We start from the raw sequence: 12,448 nt of genomic DNA on the forward strand, positions 1-12,448 counted from the left end.
GGCTCTGCTTATCAGCGGAACATTGTAAGCTGAAGTTAAACCTAATTTTTGCAGTTCCAGGAACCGGCTGAGGACTAATTACACGCCTCTTGCTGCCACCAGAGAAACGCTCGGTGGCTGCCTGGCGAAACAACAGCCTCGTGGGTGCGGAAGGCATTCACTCAGGGCAAACATGACCCAGATTCCCAACTGCTATTGCCCAGATCCCCCGCCCTGTGCAGCCCAGGGGAGCCGACTTCTGGGGAGCCGCGTCTGGAATTCAGCCGGGCTGAGTCACGCCGCTAAGAATAGCCCGGCGACATCCCAGCGCCTGGTGGCTTCTACACCCGCCCAGCCTGGGAACGGACAGAGCTCTTAATAAATAAACAAGTGAAAACAGAACAACAACAAAAAGAATCAAAATGACAACGATAAAACAAAGGCGGGAGCACCGTGGCCCCGCCGCCCAACGCCTGTCAGAAATCACCTCACGGACACCAACCGCCCCGCCCCACCCCGCCCCCGCCGCAAACGGCCGCTCCCGCGCATGCGCCGCGAGCAGGCGCCGTCGCGGCTACCGGGGGGCGGGGCGAGGCGCGAGTGGGCGGGGCCGGGGCGCGGCGGGTGCGGGCGGGGCGGGGCCGGGCGGGGCAGCGGCGGAGCCGGGGCTGGGGCCGGGGCCGGAGCCGGGTCCGGTTCCGGCGGCACGATGGTGTTCGAGTCGCTGGTGGTGGACGTCCTGAACCGCTTCCTCGGCGACTACGTGGTGAACCTGGACAGCTCCCAGCTGAAGTTGGGCATCTGGGGAGGTGCGGGCCGGCGCGGCGGTTGCGGCGGTTGCGGCGGTTGGGGGCGGGGCGGTGTGAGGCGGGGGGGTGCTAACGGCCGCCAGGTGCACGCGCTGCCCCCGCACGGCGCCGCCGTCCGTGGCCCTGCCCGGGGCACTGGCGGAAAGTTTGCCGCAGGCCGCCTCCGTGCGGGGCCGGGCTGCTCGCCTGCGCTGTTTGTTTGTTTGTTTTTTTAAATTATTAGTATTATTCTCCCCAAAAGCAGCTAAAAATACAGGTGTTGTGGCAGCGTGCTCGGTGTTGGTGAGGCGCTCGGCGCAGGCGGCAGCCGCGGTGTCCGCCCGGTGCCGTGAGGCGGAAGGAAGGCAGCGATAGCCGGCTGGTCCCGCGGCGCAGCCCGGCCTGGCTGTCGCGTTCCCTTTCCCAACGCGACAGAGTCGCGACAGCGGGTGCTGGCGGGGCGGTGGCCGCCTGTCCTGCTCGGTGGGCAGCACGGCGTGGCGCCCCGCCGAGCCCCCTTGGTAGCACAGGCACAGGGGAGCCGCAGCGCCCCGGCTCGCTTTCCTGTGTGCCTGGGGAGAGGAGGCACAAGGAGAGGAAGAGGCGTGCAATTAACGGGTGCGTCTGCGGTGACCGCCCCGACTCTGTTTTCAATGTGCGTGCCAGGCGTCTGCAGCATCAGCACAAGCAAACGGAGGTGAAGTTTTTTTGTGTGTGTGTGTGTGTGTGTGTTCATACACCTGCAGGTATGAAGCATCCTCAAGGTATTCCATGCCTAGAATTCTGTTCTGAGCTACTCACATACGTGAATCAGATTTTGGATGCTCCTCCTGGATGTTTTTTGCATCTTGGATGTTTCTGTTTCTTTCTGCCATTTTTGGAAACGGTGCCGTTATTTGATTGCATCTCTGTGGCACTATTTTGTCAGCTTTTCAAGGCATTTATTTGTAGGATGTCTGCAAAGTTCAGGTGCTGTATGCAGTCTTAACACTGCAACAGCAGATGTAACTGCTGGGGAGAAAGTAGTAGCTCCCAGTCTGCAGTGTTAAGGCCAAATATAGCATGTTTATTCCAGATTGTGTCTTATTTGAAAAATGTGTCAAACTGGTTTGTTGTGAACTTAAGTTGTTCGGTAGTCTTAATTCTTTCTTTCCATTCAGGGAAAGCAAGGAAAATATGCAATGTAAAATAGAGAATGTTCTATTTGGCTGCGTTTATACATTACAAATAGGTAAAAACTTACTTTTCAGCTCTGCAGATTACTGCTGATTGCTCTTGGCAGCTTATGGCTTCTGTGAGGCAACTCTCACCAGGTTGTATGTGACTTAGCTTTCTCATTTAAAGCAAAGCCAAAACCTAAATATATGTCAAGTTTTGATATTCAGCTGTTACATTTTATGTATATGTAGAGCTCAATTTCGGGATTTTTCTGTGATTTCCTCTTGAAGTAGTTTTAACGTTTAGAGGTTTCTGAATATATTTTTCTTTAAACTAAATTATTATTTTTGTTATTATGGTGCCTTTGCACTAGATTCAAATTATTTCTTCTCTATATAGTTTGTACACTTATGTTTTGTGAAAATTGATACATAATGCTGTGCTTTGCTCTGAGATGCCCAGAACTGCTATGTAACGTTGTTGAGAAATCATCCGTAGAAGGTTATTTTTGCGTGGTCCACTGCATGGTGATGTTTCATGTACGTACATCTTCATCTATGCTTAACGGTGTGTTCATCTGTAATATTTTTTTCATTCCAAAGATCTTGGAGATCTTCATTCCTCTGACTAAAAGGCAGTAGCTGTTAGTAGCGGTAGTAGACTTTTTGTTATATGGACGCTGTCACTGATAATAGATCCTTATGTACATAGATCCTGATCTACTGATCAAGTCTACTGATAATTTTATTGCCTTCTGTATTACTGTAATTGTGGACCTAAATTCTCTCTCTCCAATTCCCCCTTCCCCCATCCAGAAAAAAACACTTTTTTCTTCATATTTTGTGTAAAATTAATGCATTTGCAAGTTTGTTTGTTCTAAAAGTGTTTCAGTTACAGCTAGCTGTTTGTCATGGTTCTTTGCTGTGTGCCTTTTGTATGCTATGGCACTGCTTGCGTGCTGTGCATTAACGTATTACATTTTTAAAAGTGTGTATTTTGTCCACCTCTGATAGATTAAATACCCGAGGGCGTTTATTTGGATGCTGTAGTGAAGAAGTTCTGTCATGGTGTATTTTATAGCTAGCCTGCTTATGTTGACTGGTTATCTTCTCTTGGTAGACTTTGAATATGTGTATATACAGTTCCTTCTCCTGTGAGTTTGGCAGCTTTGTTAATAACTATAATAAACACACACAACATTATTTTCAATTTTGTATAAAGAGAGAAGTCAGGATGTCATATGAAAGCCATTGAATTTCAATCTGTGGAATAAAGTTGCATGCTTCTGCCAACACACATGGACACAGTAACTAGACATGTTTTCAAGTGTTTTCTTCTGCTCACTGGAAAAGTCAGATGGAAGGATAGAAATCCCAGCTGTCTCAATACTACAGATGGGATGCCTGCAAACAGGCTCTTGGCTGAGAGAGTTGCAAGAACTTCCTGACCTGAAATATAAAAGGTAATTCAAAAAGGAGAGTGCAAGACAAACTATAAAAGTTAAAAAAAAAAAAAAAAATAATAATAATAATATCAATTTGAACATGCAAGGCCGACACTGGAAAGACAAAGGCTTAGAAAAAAATATAATGGGAAAATAAATTGTTTTCCTTAAGACCTCAATTTGTATGAAGCAGAATAAAATGTTATTTAGTGTGCTTGGCAGCCATTAAGGAAAGTTTATTGATCAGATGGGAAGGCCGGTGATTTTGTTATGGTCTTCACTTAAAAGATAGTGTCACTGAAAATGCTGTATGAATGTTTAAGAACTTGCCTTAGAAGAACAGGTTAGATGAATAGTTAGAAATTTTAAGACATTTTATAACCTTTAAAGTTATAGTTAATACCTAAAGAAGTGATTGAAGCAGTCTGAGATGTTGCTGGTTATCTTTGGGAAACAGTGAATCACTGGTGAGATTTCTAGGCACCAGGGCAGACCAAGTGATTGTTTCACCAAAGTCCATGAGACTATTATTTCTTTAGGCTGGCTCTAAGTAACTTCATTCAGTGTCTTGATTAGACCCTTTGAACTGCACTTTAAAATTCTCTGCTGACTTGGACACACCTACTAATTAGCTAATGTCTCAAGTATATCTTACATAACTTGCTATTTGAATAGCTGGTGTCTCTTATTGTGGCAGCTGTATCAGTAGGCTGGTACAGGCAGATACTTGACACAAGTTTTATGAGCACACAAGCCCTTCTTACCTACTTCTTCTGGGTACACCTATTAGTATAATAAATGACTAGTTCTTTTACATGCTGTGCCTTGTTTAAGAATAGCAGATGCAGTCCTTGCCCTCACATACCAGTGAAGTCATTTAAACTGGCTGAGGGATGTAGAATATCTAGTAGTTTCTGCTGCCTTTTGTGATCTGTCAATAGATGTCAATAGCGAATGTGTTATGGCAGACACTCAAACCCTTGAAGACTTCCAGCATGTCTCCAGAAGGTATGATTAAATACTACTAATTAACAACACAGATACCAGTGGGAAATGATTGGCAAGGCAGCCATTTGTAGAAAGTGATCAAGGGATTTCACAAGCTCAGCTTGTCTCAGTAGTGTGATGCTGTTGCTTAAAAACAGAAATTCTGTTAAAATATGAGCAGGAGTGTTTGATGCTGATCAGAGACCAGCAGAAGTACTTTAAGTTTCTGTTGTCTATCATCTTTAATATCTCTTTCCCTCATTTTTCCCATCATAAGAAGTTCTCATCCCCACCACTTTTTATGTACAAGGACAGCACAGGTGTACATCCATAAAAACATCCACAAAAGGTGTACATCCATAGGTTAAATGAGCAGGATTAATTTCATTCTCTGCCTGTAGCTTTTGTTGACATCCATAACAAAATTTCAGTTAGGCCTTTTTAGTTAGACAGTTTACTAAATGTTATCTTATTTTCTTTGTGTCTCTTTGTGAGACACCTAAGTCCTTGGTAGTGGATATTGGCTCATACACTCAAAATATAAATATGAGTGTCTAAAATTAGAACTATAAACCTATGTATTCAAGAATGATGAAGAATGTTAGATTTCATTGAATTACTTGCAATGTCCAGAGATTAGTGGAGGTAAGAATTTGATTCCTTTATAGGCCTAGTAAATCCTAGACTGTACTGTATGTAATTACAAAGGTTTTGTCTTTTGTTATTGTTTTGACTGTAAGTCTGCATGTTTAGCCATAGATATTTATACAAATCCAACTACTTGTACGTACAGTTTTAAAGATTGTTTAGTTGGGCAATTTTAACACATCTTCTTACCTGCATGCACTACAGTCTTCAATACAAAGAAACATCCAACTAAAATCCAAAACAGTAAAATCAAGTAGCTCTTTTATGTCCAGCACCAGGCCGTTACTTCCTTATTTCAGTGCTTATATTTTTGTGTGGCTTAATTTTTTGTAGTAGAACAGTCCCTATATGATGCAGTTGCACTTACAAATCTGTACTATTGCAACTGAAACATTTGCATGTGATAGAGACTAAATTTTGGCGAAAAAAAAAGAATACAGACATGGTCAGTTACAGTGTCTGTAATCACAAGTGTTAAAATTGGGTGCCAGCTGAGGTCTCCTACCTTTGGAAGTAGTTCAGGTTTACTTGCAAGATTATTTACTCAGTCTCTTCCTTGCACTGACTGCTGAGTATAGAAAAAAGAAATGTTGCATAATGGCACAAAGCACGGTACTTCAGTAGCCTTCAGTGTGCCTTGATTCAGAGTGGTTAGACTCTCAATCAAGGTTTTTGCAAGTAGGTTGTGATATTTTAGTAAATGTTCAGTAAATTGGTATTAAAATTGAGATGATTGCAGCTTTACTAATTTATGTATCTTCTAATGATTTCAACTGAAACTTATAAACTTAAACTTATAAACTTTAAAATCATAAATGTAGGAAAAATGGTAATTTTTTTTTTACCCTGCTTCCCTATCTGAACTCTATAGAATTGTCAAAAGCTTCTTTTTTGAAACAGTACGGAAAAAGCATCATGTTTTCTCTCTGTCAGTATGATGTGCTCAGGTGAAATAAGCCATAGGTGTCCACAACAAAATATTATTTGTAAGTGCATGGGATAATAGTCCTTGCTCACTTTGCAATGATTTGTTTTTGGAAGCGTTAGGGCTGCCACATTACAGCCTAAGGAACTGTGCTTCAGCTGAAATGCATCATCTGTGAAACCCTTGATAAATGCAATGTAATGTTTACTTAGCCCACAGTGAAAGTGAAAGAAACTAAACCTAGTTAAATTACTTCTTATGTCATGTAGTCGTAGAGTTTTCTGATGAACATCTCATCTGACACGTAAAAATATAAGCTGTGGTAGCTTGATTAGAAGTCTGAACCTTTTTATGCCGTATATCTGTTGAATTACTTACCATGGATACAACTAGTGTTGTCTTCTTGGAGAAGGTGAATGCTTATTATTATTATTATTCCCCTCTCATATAATGGAACTTTCTCTGGTGAGTGTTACAATGTTCTGTTAGGGTAAACTTTGTCGGGGGATAAATTTAGTATAGAACTAATCCCAGCAGTAAATTTGCCAGGGGAGTTTTAGGTTGGATCTTAGGAAGAAGTTCTTTACTGAAAGGGTTGTTAGACATGGAACAGGCTGCCCAGGGAAGTGGTGGAGTCACCATCCCTGGAAGTCTTTAAAAGACATTTAGATGTAGAGCTTAGGGATATGGTTTAGTGGGGACTGTTAGTGTTAGGTCAGAGGTTGGACTTCATCTTGAGGTCTCTTCCAACCTAGAAATTCTGTGATTCTGTGATTCTGTGAAATAAAAGGCACTGCCTTGTGGTTTCCCATAGACCAGGTACAATTACTAGAGTAGTTACAGACTACCACATGGTAGTCTTTTTTTTTTTTTTTTTTCCATTTCCTACTGCTTCCACCAATTTGTTTGTATTGTAAGGTTTAAAAGCGGAGCACCCAGCTCAAAACCAACCTTTTGTGTAGAGTATTTCTTTTGATAACCTGGTAGCAGCACATAGCAAATGTATAGAATTGTACTGGAAATGGCTATCTATAGATTGTTCTGATGAATACATTAGATCATTTAAAACTTCATATTTTGTGAGTACTGCAAGATGGGTAGGTTAATTCACCTAGACAGGTCTACAACAGACATTCAGCAACTAAAACCAACTCTTGCAATAAATGCCCTTTTAAGATTAGAGTTCCATTACCCAAAATTGATGCTACTTTGAACAGCAGTCCAAAGCAGTCATCACTGTGTAGCTGCAAGAATACTTCTTGTAGTTGGAAGTCCTGTCCCCTGGTAGGTTTGGCCATTTCTAACTTGCATCTCCAAAAGGAAAACACTATTGAGTCAATGAAATAGTATTTGCAATCTTAAGTCATACTCCTTTGCAGGCTTGTAATCCACTTCTGGTTTCCTGAAACTCATTTATGCTTCTGTTCATCTGTATCAGGTGTCTGTTCCATGTGCATATGTTAACACTATACAACTAATTCAAAGGTAGCCATTGCATGAATTTCCTGGACACTTAAAATGTTCGTTTGTGATGGCAAGCATCTGATGTCGAGTATTTTGTAAAAACAGATCTTGCAATTAGAATGTTCTGTGTTTACAGGATACTGAAGTTACTGTTGTCTTACATCTAGAAACTGGATGTACTGAAGTACTTCCTGTGAACTTTCATAAGCCTGTAAATGCGATTTGCAAAACTAAGATCTTTCAGGGGGAAAAAAAAAAAAAAAGACATGTAAAGCTAAAGCTGCAGTGTGGCTTATATTCCCTTCACAAGTGTGGGAAGCAGATGGTTGAGGAAACAGAAGCAAATTTTTAATTTTGAAGGGGTCCTTATGAAATGTGACAGTTATTTCCTACATTTTTATTTTGAGGAATCGCAGGTTCTTTTCCATGGACGTGCAAGCTCCATGAGAAAATCCCAAAGACTGTTTTGTAGCCGGTAGGAACAGCATATTCTTAATAGTCTTCCATGAATACTTGAGGTGTGGACTGGGGGTATCTTCCACACTTGTTAAGGCTTGTTAAGTGTGTACCACTACTACTTTGCTTTTTGAAATTTTACCTGTTGGCTTCTTTGCTTTTAGGAGCTGTAGCACTGAAGAACCTTGAAATAAAAGAAAATGCATTGGTAAGTCAGTGAAAGCAAAAATAAAACTGCTGCAAAAAATATTCTAGGACATCTTTGGGGCTGTTTTTTTGGTTCTTATTTTAGAATATGCAGACTTTAAATGAAAACTTACTGTTCTGTTTGCTTTGCACTAGGGTGTGGGTTGTCTAATAAATTTGAGATTAAATTTAAAGATGAAGACTTACATTATATACATCATATAATATGTTTTGCCAAAGGAAAACTCAACAGTTTCAGAAAGTATTGTGTTGAGGTCAAAAAGAATACTGGAAGAACTTTTTGTTCCCTATAGCTTACAGAGGTGGTAGGAGCTTGCTCTTAAGAATGTATTTAGCGTAGCATGGCTGAACAGCCTAAATCAGTAATGACTTGCATATTCTATTATATTAAGTCTTTCAGTGATTGAGGAGTATGTTTGTTGTTAAGGTTATTTCTGTCTTCTCTTATTAGTGAACATTTCACAAGTTGCTGAAATGAGTTTGTATTCTAAAATACTTTCTTATACTTTCTTTTAGAGTCAGCTGGATGTGCCATTTAAAGTTAAAGCAGGACATATTGGTAAGTTACATTTTGTAATATACCCATGCAGGAGTTACCAAACATACTGCTCATCCTTGCAAGTAGCTCTGGACATCCTAAGCAAGTAATTTTCTTAATTTGCTTGATTTGCATGCTTTGTACATCCTGATTATTATTTTTTTTTTTCTGAAAAAACTTTGATTGAAGAAGTTTATTCCCTGAGCAAATATGTTATAGTTAAGACATTGGATTATTGTCTAGTTATGTCAATATTAATGAAAAAAGAACCCAAAATAGCAAAGATGAGCAACTGAGTAGTACTGAACATCATTTTTTTTATTATTTTTTTTTATTTTTTTTTAAAGCAAGATGCCACAACTGATTTTGCTACCCTCTTCACTTTTTCTTTTAGCTTTTATGAAAGGTTTTCTCATTGCAAGTTGAGTCATGTAAAAGTTAATGGTTTCTTAAAGTGAACTAAATCTAAAGCCAATATATTTCCTTCAAATCTGCCCGGGAAGTAAATTTTTCTTGTGACCGACATTATAGTTTACTAAAATTGGCACTTGTACGAAGAATGCGAGACACTATATTGTCAGGATCCCCATGCTCACAAACATGTACACTCTATTTTAAGACTCTCTTTCGCAGTAAAGAAAGAAAGAAAAATGTTATTAAAATTCTGCTTTTGGTAGTGTTAAGCTGATTGATTATGTATGTGCTACCGATGCTTTTTGTGTTACGTGAGTGCTGCAGTGGTTTTGGAAGAAGGACACGTTATTAGGAAGACTGACTATAATTTAAAGGGGTGAGGAGAGGAACTGCAGACTTACTAGTTCTGTTGATGGAGAAAACTTGCTGAATTTTTATTTGCATGAAGTGTAAAACAGACAACCCAAAAGACACCTACCTCAGATACACTTTTTTTTCCCTTTTTGATATAATAATTGGTTAGAGCTTTTGTGGTTAGTGTCAATTATCTTTCTAAAAATCTTTCTCCTAGTCATGTATGTAACTGTATAGCTGAACTGTTTCTTTGTGTTTCTAGGTCAACTTAATTTACAGATTCCATGGCAAAACCTTTACACTCAACCTGTTGAGGCAGTTCTTGATGGAGTTTATTTGCTTATCGTGCCCACAGCCAGTAAGTTAATATAGTGACAAAAGTGAATGTGATTGGATGGGATTTCAGAAGTCTCTGTAATTGGTTGGTGTTGAACTTTATTTTTAGTAGACACTGTTATGAAATTCACTTAGTAATGGCACTGAGGTATCCTTCACCAATTCAGATTTAGTCAGTTAATTTTTCCTTGTCGTATTAGTGTTAACAAAATGTGTAACGAATTGTTTTTGAAACAGCATCTTTCCAAAATGTGCAAAGTTTTCCGTATTTTTTACGTTTTTTACATTGTTTATCTAGGCATAAAATACGATGCTGAAAAAGAAGCCAGGCAGCTCTTGGAAGCAAGGCAAAGGGAATTGCAAAGGATAGAGGAAGCAAAGCAGAAAATAGCTGACCAAGGTAAGAGTAGGAAAAGATAATGAAAGTGATGCTATTTTTTTAAATCCAGAAAGATGTTATATTTATCATTTAGTGTTCTAGATTCGTGTTTTCCTCCTGATATTTAAAATAACCTATTAGTTACAGAATTGTATTTACATGTAGAAAGTTTGCAAAGTGTCCTGTTATTTGAGTTAACTTTTAGCTATTGAACATTTTGTGTGAAATAGTGTTCGTCTTTGGAAACCAGATGCTGTCTTGCATAGAATTTTGATTCTCTTATGTGTCATTAATATTGTAGCATGTGCATCCTGAAAATGAAAGTTTCAAAAATAGATGTGATCTGATGTAAATAAAGCTTCTGAAATATAACTTTTTCTACTTGTAGCATATGTTGCTTCTTTCTTTCCTTTCCTTTTGAAAAAAAAAACAAAAACACTTTTCCCCATTAGCTGTAGAATTTTATTAACTCTTTTTAAAGATTTTGTAATTTGCGTTTTGATGGATGTTAAGTCTTGTCATCTTAAATTGAACTTTTAGTACTTCTAAAAAATATGTCTTGACCACTTTGAGTATCAGTGGCCATCTCGTACTTTTGAATAACTTGTGTCACACCATAGGCTGAAACCTTACAGTCTGAGAATGTAATTGGTATAGATTTTACTGAAAGAGAATATTTTTATGAAGTTAGAGTACAATGTATTAGAAAATTTATGTATCTGTCAAATGAACTTTATGATATTTTTTTCCTCTAGTTTAGTTCAAAATACTTTCATGCAAATGGAATATTTAATTATTTTTCTTACACTTAGATAAAGTAAAAGAAGAGAAACAAGACACTTTTGTAGAAAAACTAGTCACTCAGGTCATCAAAAATCTTCAGGTGAAAATTTCCAACATTCATGTTCGCTATGAGGATGATGTAAGTAATTTTGTTTATCTTAAGATAAGGCATGTGCACTGTAACATTAAATTAGGAACCTGTCTTCCACCTCCCCCTTTACTTTTTGTGATGAGAGAATCCTAGTAAAGTTTTGAAATTTCATAGTCTTCCACTAAAAATGAAAACTAATAAGAAGGTATTACAAACATTGTTGGACTGTAGGTAATACAGTTGCCAGATCTTTCATATATATGTACTGTGGGCTGTTTATTTTCCTATGTAAATTGGAAATTTACACATGCAGTGTGTAAAATTGCACATGATAACACTTTTGTATTTTCTTCACTTTCTTAGATCACAAATCGGAATAATCCCTTGTCATTTGGGATTTCACTTCAGAATCTAAGCTTGCAGGTAATTTTATTTTCCATCTAAAAAGCATGCTGATGTAGACAAATGGTGAAGTTTGATTTTTTCTGTCTAATGAAAGAATACCCACAATCCTGTGCTACGCATAATAGTAACTACTTGGTTTATTAAATCCAGAATAAATATTGATATGGTTGCCATTAAAGAAAAAGCTTGGTGATAAAACAAACCTTTGGGAAGAAATTTTTATTCTTCTGCCTGCTGCACTTTGTGGTTGCCAAGCATCAGACTTTGCTGGATTTGTGCTCTTTAAATCTGTGAATATTTTATTGAAAGTGCTATGAGGCCCAAGAAGGAAGCCACTACTCTGTCTTAGGAAGATTAAAAAAACAAACAACAACAACAAAAAAAAAAACAAAAGTGGGTGGCATGTTGCTTCAATCTGAAGTTCTGTTCTTTGATCTGCAAGCTTCAGTATATGGAGCAAACATTGGTTATTTTAGACTGTATACATTTATTTTGGAAGAATACCTAGTAGAAGCAGCCCTCTAGTTTGCTCTGAATCAGTAGCTTTTCTGTATAACTAGTAATTCTAAAGAAATTGTATTTAAGTATTACTTTCTTAAATGCAATAATTGTCTTATGAATTCTAGTTTGTAGCCTGTTTAAGACACAGTGAAAGCTTTTTTCCAGCCTTTTCGCTGAAACAATTTTGCATGATGAACAAAAACTTGGGTATTCTTAATACATTGCTATTGAAGTACTTGTCACACTTGTCTTGAAAACGTACAGTAGGTTGTACAGGTTGCTGTTGAGCTTGAACTAAGCAGCTACTTCCAGAATTACAAAAGAACTCAAGTCCCTTTTTATCTCTTTTGAAAGAGCTTACCTATAAATAATATAATAAATAAAAATATTTTGCAATACTGGAATCTTTTGGTTCTTGTGTACAGCCTGCCAGTCACTGCATGTATACATACGTTTTTTTCAGGTGAAGTGGCCTGATAAAGTTTACACTTATGAAAATAATGGTTTAATCTTCTGAATTTGGAAGATGGTTCCCCATTAATTTCAGTGGGTTTTAATTGTGCTAGTAGTTCTGCCTGTTCTACTTGTTTG

At 38.6% G+C, this 12,448-nt stretch overlaps 1 protein-coding gene across 5 annotated transcripts in view; it reads left to right on the forward strand.

Annotated features, from left to right (window-relative positions):
- Positions 1 to 642: 642 nt before the first annotated feature.
- Positions 643 to 12,448, forward strand: part of VPS13A (vacuolar protein sorting 13 homolog A) — a 118,165-nt gene continuing 106,359 nt past the window's right edge. For all 5 annotated transcript variants that reach the window (XM_032206606.1, XM_032206607.1, XM_032206608.1 and 2 more), the window contains exons 1-7: positions 643 to 788; positions 8,014 to 8,057; positions 8,573 to 8,615; positions 9,625 to 9,720; positions 9,997 to 10,098; positions 10,890 to 10,999; positions 11,315 to 11,374. In XM_032206606.1, coding sequence (XP_032062497.1) covers positions 689 to 788; positions 8,014 to 8,057; positions 8,573 to 8,615; positions 9,625 to 9,720; positions 9,997 to 10,098; positions 10,890 to 10,999; positions 11,315 to 11,374 — 555 coding nt within the window. In that variant the 5' untranslated portion in view covers positions 643 to 688. The remainder of the gene's footprint in view (positions 789 to 8,013; positions 8,058 to 8,572; positions 8,616 to 9,624; positions 9,721 to 9,996; positions 10,099 to 10,889; positions 11,000 to 11,314; positions 11,375 to 12,448) is intronic.

Source organism: Aythya fuligula, chromosome Z (genome assembly GCF_009819795.1).
Source record: "Aythya fuligula isolate bAytFul2 chromosome Z, bAytFul2.pri, whole genome shotgun sequence".
Classification (NCBI taxonomy): domain Eukaryota; kingdom Metazoa; phylum Chordata; class Aves; order Anseriformes; family Anatidae; genus Aythya; species Aythya fuligula.